The sequence below is a fragment of the Furipterus horrens genome, unplaced genomic scaffold, assembly GCF_987537825.1.
Source record: "Furipterus horrens unplaced genomic scaffold, mFurHor1.1.pri manual_scaffold_2, whole genome shotgun sequence".
Classification (NCBI taxonomy): Eukaryota; Metazoa; Chordata; class Mammalia; order Chiroptera; family Furipteridae; genus Furipterus; species Furipterus horrens.
In genome coordinates, this window is record NW_028327172.1 from 156,593,661 (window position 1) to 156,601,869 (window position 8,209).

At 53.1% G+C, this 8,209-nt stretch overlaps 1 protein-coding gene across 1 annotated transcript in view; it reads right to left on the minus strand.

Annotated features, from left to right (window-relative positions):
• The window catches only part of LOC150019791 (uncharacterized), a 24,712-nt gene extending 16,907 nt beyond the window's left edge, over positions 1-7,805 (minus strand). Inside the window, exons 1-14 of the mRNA XM_090268060.1 lie at positions 7,610-7,805; positions 7,201-7,418; positions 6,383-6,544; positions 5,997-6,179; positions 5,465-5,570; positions 5,074-5,169; positions 4,785-4,956; positions 4,510-4,672; positions 3,688-3,867; positions 2,631-2,805; positions 1,904-2,025; positions 1,258-1,383; positions 708-943; positions 434-555 (exon numbers count right to left, since the gene is read on the minus strand). Coding sequence (XP_090124186.1) covers positions 434-555; positions 708-943; positions 1,258-1,383; positions 1,904-2,025; positions 2,631-2,805; positions 3,688-3,867; positions 4,510-4,672; positions 4,785-4,956; positions 5,074-5,169; positions 5,465-5,570; positions 5,997-6,179; positions 6,383-6,544; positions 7,201-7,418; positions 7,610-7,805 — 2,257 coding nt within the window. The remainder of the gene's footprint in view (positions 1-433; positions 556-707; positions 944-1,257; positions 1,384-1,903; positions 2,026-2,630; positions 2,806-3,687; positions 3,868-4,509; positions 4,673-4,784; positions 4,957-5,073; positions 5,170-5,464; positions 5,571-5,996; positions 6,180-6,382; positions 6,545-7,200; positions 7,419-7,609) is intronic.
• Between the last annotated feature and the right edge of the window lie 404 nt (positions 7,806-8,209).

The following is an 8,209-nucleotide window of genomic DNA, read 5'->3' on the forward strand; positions in this document are numbered from 1 at the left end:
GGTGACGTATGTGATTGGGGAACTCCCTGAACTCAGCGTGGCCACATGGTTCCCCAGGGGATCCTTTTCCCACTCTTTCTTTCCAGGCAAGTCCAGCATTTCCAGATGTGGCCTTTTGCATGCATCTGTCAAGCTTTTGCTCTCAGGAAGTGTTACCTTATATGTAAAGCTAACATTTGTGATGGTTGGGTTTGTTTCCTTCTCTGTTCCTCTCATTTCTGAGGCTCTCTCTTCTGTAACACAGACACTCGCCCAGAGCACTGCACAGGAAGCCCCTCCCAACCTTGGGGGTTCCCACTTTGTTTTGTTCTTCTCCTCCCTTCCTCCCCTGTACAATGTCTTGGACGTGGAACTTGAGTTTTTGCACGACCTATCACCCCGAATGCAGGGCCAGGTTTCCTGGGGCCCCTGGCTGAGGGTGAGCAGGGCTCACCTGGCCGCAGCAGCTCCGCTCCTGTGCCTGTGCCCAAGACACCCCAGGCTTTCATGCGGTGTCCCTCCTGTAGCAGAGCCCAGGACAGGTGGCCCAGCACAGTGTCCAGCTGAGGGATTTCCCTGCAGTTACATGGAGGGAAGGCTCATCAGGAGGAGGGGCAATTCCCGATAGGAAAAGTACAGTTTGCTGTGGTCAGTTCCGTGTGAAACCACACTCTTTCCTTCCCTGGTGCAGATCTCACTAAGCAGACTCAGATTCATCAGGTACACACCCTCCTGAGTTCTGCTCAGCCTGGGAGGACTTCATGGGCGAGGAGTCTGTCTGTGCCTTCAGCAGCCGCTGAGCCATCAGCAGTGCTGAGCAGAAAGAGGCCCACTGCTCCTTCCTGGCGCCGAGGTCTTGGCGAAGGAGCTTCAGTTGCTGACTAAGGCTCGCTGCATACTCCCCTGCCAGGTGCCGCCTTCGCAGAGCCGCCTCCTCCGCAGCCCTGGCCGCTGCTTCAGCAGCCTGGGGTCAGAGACAACCCCACAGGCTTACCTGCGGGGGCTACAGCCACCAGGGACAGCAGCCTTGGGGACTGGACACCCAGCTTCTGGTGGGAACTCCAGAGCATTCTGGGCAGGCATGGGAGCAGTGGCAAAGGGGGTGAGAAATCCCCAGGCGTGGGCGTGGGAGTGGGAGTGGGGCTAAAAAACCCTGGGTCTGGGAGCTGGAACCGCTGGGAGAGGTGCTCAGGGTAAAAGCCTGGGCCTCAGGGAGGGCCGGGGAAGGGTCACAGTTGGGCACAAGGACCCATTGGGACGGCGTGAACACAGCCCAACCTGTTGACGTTCCCTCTCGGGGCTCCCCAGAAGCTGGACAGTGGAGACTGGAGTGCCGCGCTCAGCACTCCACAGTTGCCGGAGAGAACGGACTTCGTCCACAAGTTTGAGGCGGAGGAGTTTGAGCTGTGAAAGCGGAAGGCGTAGCCGGTGAACTCTTGGAGCTGCCCAGCCACTTTCACTGCCTTGATCGCAGCGCCCCCTGCTGCCAGTCCGTGGAGGGACTCCAGGGGACAAAATGCAGGCGACACTTGGAAGGAGTGGCTGAAGACCAAGCTGAGGCAGGTCCTGGCAAGTTCCAGCTTACACATTCTGCCTGGGGAACCCCTGGCCCCGTTCCCATACTTGGACTTATAGTGTGTTCTTTTTGCTCCCAAGGTCTACCACCTACTCCCTGAACTGAATCCGCTCACTCAGTTTAGTTACCGAGGACCAGGAATGGGGATCCGAGAAGAGACTCCAGAGGTGGCCTTGGTCTGAGGCCCTAGGTCTCATAAGCTCCGTCTTCACACTTTTATCTGAAATCTATTCCCCTTATCATAGACTCTCCTTTTTTTCTGATCCATTTAGGCTCTTTGTCCTGTAATCAACTCTCCCAGAGACGAATGTTTCCAGTTCCACTTGTTTGTCGAGCTTCTCCACTTACCTCTTCCTTGGTCTGGCTGAGTTTGGTCGTCACTGACAGAGACTGCCTGAGCAGGATCTCATAGAAGGTCTCTGTGTCAAACCACTCCAGGTCCACCTGTTCCTCAGCCTGCCAGCTCCCACCTAGACAGGGATGGGAAGCAAGATTGTTCTCCTAAAATGCAAATATGAACGTCCCTACAGATCCTCTATGGTCTAGACACAGTCTTGCTACTAAAAATGTGGTCCTTGAATGAGCAGCTTTGGATTTGCTGAGGAACTTGTTAGAAATGCAAAATTCCAGGCCCCGTTCCAGCCCTACTGTAGCGGAAGATCCCTAGGTAATTCACAATCACTCTGAAGCTTGAGAGAAACAAATGAATTCCAAAGCGGATATCTCAGGACTGTACCTTGAGTAGCAAGGGTATAAGGTGAAACACCTCAGCGTGACACATAATACTTCTGCAATTAGTTCCTTCAGGTAGTATTGCTCATTTCTTAACTTGGTTACTTGGCATGTGGTTATATTACTTTTCTTTTGGAAAGTTTGTATTCAGATGTCTCTATCCCTCTCTACACTGTGCACTCCTAGAATCTGGCAGTGTTTGGCCCTCCATAAATATTTATTGAGCAAATGAATGATTGGAAAGGAATAGAACAATATGTAATCCAGGAAGATGAACAAAGGAAGCAGGAGCTGGCTTTGGATTTGGGGTCCCCTCTGGGATTCTAGCCCATCTGTCACTCACCGTGACCTCCCTCAACCCTAAGGGTATCAGAGTCTTGATGTGATTGGACTCTCCTCACTGATACCGTGCCGGTTCTTGGAGAAGTGTAGGCATCCAGGTTGTATTCTTGCTGATGCTTCCTGAAGGTGGGGTGGGGAGTGGCCTTTCGGGCCCAGCTCAGACTGTGACACTGAATCTACAGGGTACAAAATTAGGCAACGTGAAGAACAGGGAGGAGTGAGGGAGAAGCATCTTTGTTGAAGACTCTGAGTGGAGGAAGATCCCGCTCAGCCGTGGTTAGAGAGCACCTCATCTTCTCTTGTATGGACCATTCTAACAGCTGCGATATCTCTCTGTGGCTTTCTCCTCTCTGATTCATCTCGGTCTCCTACTTTACTGCTAGACTGAAAATAAAAGTCTTACCAGGGTTTCTGCCCTGCTCAAAATCCTTAATGGATCCCCAGTGCCTAGAGGATAAAGTCCAAAGTTCTTAGCAGGGCCCACAAGACCTTCCACGACTTGGTCTCTTCCCCCAGTTCCAACCCTTTCCTGTCCTTGCACCCTATGCTGCAGGCTCAAGGACCCTGTTTGGTTCCCTAAGCAGGTGAATGCGTGTCATGCTTCTGTGCCTTTGCTCATAATACTCCCTTCTTCCCACCCCTCCTCCCCAGCGCGTTACCCTCCCGCCTCCCACTCACCAATACCTTTGTTAGTCCAGGGACTGCATTCTTGTATTCTCATATTTCAAGTCTTCTTCAGGGAAGATCTTTCCTTTTCTGGAAAGTCTGTCCTGACTTCCCAGGAAGAAGAGTCAACTCCCTCCTTTGTGCAACCAGGTCACTCTGGACACGTTTTCACCATAGCTCTTCAACACTTGCTGACATTTACTTGTTTCTTGGTCTATATTCTCCCTACTAAACTTTGCCCACTGGAGGGCTAAGGCTATACTTTCATCACTTTGGCATCTTAGCAACTATTCTGATGCCTACCGCAAAAGGGGACCAAAGATCCACTTACATGGGATTGGAGAGGTAGTCTGGTATAGTGGATAAGATGTCCCTTGTCCAGCTTTACTCACCAGCAGAAGCAGGCAGAACCCCAAGAGCAGGACAATCTCTCCTAGGACTCCTGGCCAGTCAGACCTCTTCAGGGGTCTGGGGATCCTGGCGATGCCAGTTTGGATGAGATACCTGGGAGTCGTGGAGGCAAAGGGCCCTTCTCCAAAGCACTGGCCCCCTGGTGGGAGGGTGCGGACATACTGTATGGAAAGAAGTCTGTTCATCCTTTGTCTCACTGTCTGCTAGAGACTGGCCATGGAACACAGTGAGAACCCAGGCTTGTCAGCACTAACTGAATAGTCCAGATTTTTGTGCAGATCTGAGGGGAGCCGAAGCTGGGTTTTACCTGGGTAAAAAATTTATGTCAGATAGCTATCTGTCTGGGGAGCTGTCTGCACATTCCTGGGCTAGGTCAGCACAACCTCTTAGAAGTTGTGCTAAAAGGCTGAGGTACTAAATTTTGGGCATGACCTCGGTCAATGGTGGCGTCATGAGCAGGTCTCATGGGTAAAAGCCCGTGTAGATGAGCTTGGGATTTGTGTCTTCAAGATGAAAGAGGATGGGACTGGGGAATGAGGTGGAGGACTGTGAGAGACAACAGAAGTTCTGAGGTCCTTAGATACACACTCTGTTTTTATCCTCACAATCTTCCCCACCTCATATGTCACAGGATGGGCTGCTATGGAGCCACCCCTTGGCATCTCCAGAATTATCTGTTAGGACTGAAAGTTGGGGGGCAACCAGGGCATTTCCCCCACCCCCAACAGAGATCTGTCTGGGATGGTTATGAGGCACTATGTTTTACAAAGAGAAGAGATAGTGGGAAACCATTGTAGACAAACCATCTTCCGATGCCAGTTGCTGCTCAGACGAAAGATATAGACCCCGGGCTGCCGAAACTGCTGAAGAAAGAGGAAGGGGCTTTGATCGTGGAGTGGGGCCTCCTCAGCCAGGGCCCGGAAGCGCCCCCAGTCAAACTCCGCCAGTGTGTTATAGAAGTGGCCTCTGGGGATAGAGAAAGGGGGGAGTGTGCGGTCTCCTGGAGGGGGCTGCAGGCACAGAAACATTTCCCCTCCAAGGCCTCGATGGTGGTGGGCTGTGTCCTCTGGACACTCACACGTCATACTCGGGGTAATGCTCACGGGTCACCAGGAAGGCCAGTGTAGCATTGATTTGGAGGCAGACTGTGGGATTTGGGATGCCTGGCTCAGGGGGTGACAGATTCCCAATGTGTGTGGAGTTGAGGCTCAGTGACCAAGGTTGGGTCAGATGTCCTTCCCTTGACTTTCCTGGGCAAGATTCAGAATGTGAGGAAGAGCAGCCACTCCTCAGATGAATTTGTGCTGAGACCTGGGAAGGGTGGAGGAGGGGGAGGAGAGGCAACAGGTGTCATGGGGGATGCCCACCTGCATCCCAGCCTGGGAGCCTGGGCTCTCTGAGGGCCAGACCGAGGGCGAGCAGCAGTTCACAGCCTGGTCTGGTCAGGCCCAGGAAGCCAGTCCCTAGAACACAACAGGGCTCTCCTGAACCTGCAGGGCCCTGGGAGAGAGTTTTTCTGGTTCGTGGATACAACTGACATGTGGAAGGCTTCAACTTTCTAAAATACGGAGGGGTCAGAATCTACATGTACTTCCTGGGGCGCCCTCCAGGGGGGAGGTGTTGCTGTCACACACACACCCGCCCCCCACCAGCTTCTGCTTGCAGGGTCAACACTTACACCAGGCACAGACAAGCCTTTTCTACGTGTGGTCTCAAGCCACAGCCTCCCTGGGGCCTCCCTCTGTCCAGCTCTCTTACCATCCATCCTGACCACATACAGAGGGACAGGCTTCTGCCTTTGGTCCAAGTGGCAGGGGTGGCCCCCTGCACGCGGTGAGGAGGGCTCATGCAGAAGGTAAAATTCCTAGAAATGAGGAGGTTCGAGGGGTGAGGAGGGCAACGCTTCCTGGAGCCCTGTCAGAGTATCCTTTTGGAGGGTGTGGGGTGGGGCGGGAATAGGTCTAAGAGCTCCGTGGGGCAGAGGCAACCTGCAGTCATGATGCTGGTTATGTCTCCTGCTCATGTGGGGAGATTTTCATGACTGCTGCTGCCTCTTTAATGAATGACTTCTATATAAGGCGTTCTATAGGATGAAATTAAATTGACAACGTGGCTGTTTCTATGGTGCCAGATATTGTGCCAGTGAGGTGGGTCAGTGAGCCGGATCTGGACCCCGTGCCCAAGCATGCCACACATGTTCCCCTGAGGAGGCAGAGGCTGAAGGTGCTGGGTCTGCGCTTTCAGCAGTGGCCTAGCTCAGCATGTCGCTGGACCTCCGGGCACACTGTACCTGGCTCTTGGTGTCTCCAGTGGTGGAAATCTTGGGGGTGCCCTCAGAGCAGTTAAGCTGTAGGACATGTCTCTGTCCCTCTGAGCACAGGGGGCCACACATTCCACTTGAGTGTTGTCCCCAGCACAGGCAGAGCCCCAGGCCTGGGTCATAGCCACGGGCATCTCCCGGTGTGACACACACCTGCACAGAGACTCTAGTTTCTTGGGGACACCTCCCTCAGGGAGGTTTCCTCAGTTCTCCCCAGCTTCAGAGTGTAGCGCACAGGTCTCCGTGTTTCCAGAGAGGGGTTAGTGGACTGAGCCCAGTGGCTAGCAGGTTGGGCATGCAAACAGTTGGCAGAGGGCCCAGAGAGCAAGGGGAGCAATATATGGGCAGCCTCCTACCTCGTGGGCACAGTGATCATTCCATTGATCCTTGGTCAAACATAGCCCCTCCTGGTTCCAGGTGGCTCCATCCTTGCAGCTCTTGTGTTCTCGCTGGACACAGCCCCTTGGCTTTCCAGCATCTTGGTGGCCCGGAAGGCAGGAGCACTGCCCGTCACTGGGCTGGGGGTTGGGGAGGGAGGAAATGCACTTCCAGGTTGGTTGCAGTGAACCACACACAACCCATTGCTGTGACCCTGCCTGAGATGGGCCAGAAGATAAGGGGAGGAAAGGGGAAGTGAGGAATCAGCAGAGCTGGGACAGCAGTCATACCAGAGGGAAAGGTGCCGGCACAGGCTGGTCAGGGTCCATTTCAGTCAAAAAGATTTGGGAATCACAGGAAAGGAGGAATTCATAGGCATATTTGTTGGCTTGTAAGAAAAGTTCAAGTTGAAAGGGGTTGGGCCAGCATGTGTTTTGGGAGTGATCGTAGAGGAGAACAGCAAAAGTCTGCCCTTTCCTCTGAGTAGTGTTGCCAGATTTAGCAAATAAAAATACAGGGTAGAAAGTTAAATTGAATTTGAGATAAATAATGAATAATTTCTTAGTATAAGTATGTCCCATTCAATATTTGAGACATACTATAAACTTATCCATAATTTATCTGAAATTCAAGTTTAACTGGGCACACCCTATTTTATATGGCAAGCCTATCCTCAAATCACTTGGAAACCTGAGCCAGTCCCAGTCAGGTTAAACCTGAGCTGAACTTGGCTAGAGAACAAAACAGCCTTGGAAATGCAGCCTGTCCTTGGGCCCCACTGCCAGAGAGGACATACCTGGAACACCTGGCCAGCCCCTTGGCAGATGCATGTATCCTTGCCCTCTTCTGGCTGGGTGGCCTCTGAGCCACAGGGAAAACAGGCGTCCTGGCCAGGCCAGGGGTTGAAGAATCCCCGAGGGCAGAGGTGGCAGAAGGAGGTGTTGTAGGGACTTCCTCTGGAGAAGAACGTTCCAGGGGGACAGGGAGCAGGTAGTGGGCCAGGACAGAGTCCACCTGTGAAGTGATAGTGCACAGTAATAGGACTAATGCTAAGTTCCCGGGAGCTGTGGGTCCCCAGGTCCTTTCCCCAGAGGCCCTAAGTGGATCTCCTCCCCGACAAGGGGTCTTCCGACCAGCCCGGGTGTCTCCTTTCTCCTCCACTTTACCCCCAACTCCTTTAGAGCAGATTCAGCCCCACCCCCTACCCTCTGGACATGCTGGTTGGTCCAGCCCCTTTTCGGTACAGGGTGTCTCATCTCCACAGTTCCGAGGGTTCTCCCTGTTCAAGCACGTGGAGCTCCGGAGGGCAAAGCAGAAGAGAGCTGCACAGGCCAGTGTCCTAAAGGGGAAAGTCTTCTCCTTCTGGGCAGAGGCAACAGTGGAAGGGAGAGAGGCAGACATGAAGGTGTGGGGAGGACAGACACGGAGAAAGACCTCTGGTTACCTCTGGGGTCCCGATGGAGAGATAGGAGAGCAGAAGGCAAAGACACACAGTGGCAGAGCAACAGCAGGAGATCAGGCACAGAGAGTTCTGGGCCCGGGGATCTGCGTGTAGAGAGAAGGGCCCAAGAAGGCCAGCCTCCTCACTCACAGGAGCTCCAGGAAGCACTCAATGAATATTTCATGAAAGCGAAATCTGAGACATGGATCCTCTGGGTGGCTTTGGCTCAGGCAACTTACACCTTCCTTTCTCCAAACACCTTTTCCGTCTAAGAGCAGCTGGTGTGTGTTGTGTGTGTGCAGAACTGGACTCTGTGGTGACAAGGGACATTCCAGCTTTCTCCTTTTGCCCAGCAAAGTTAATC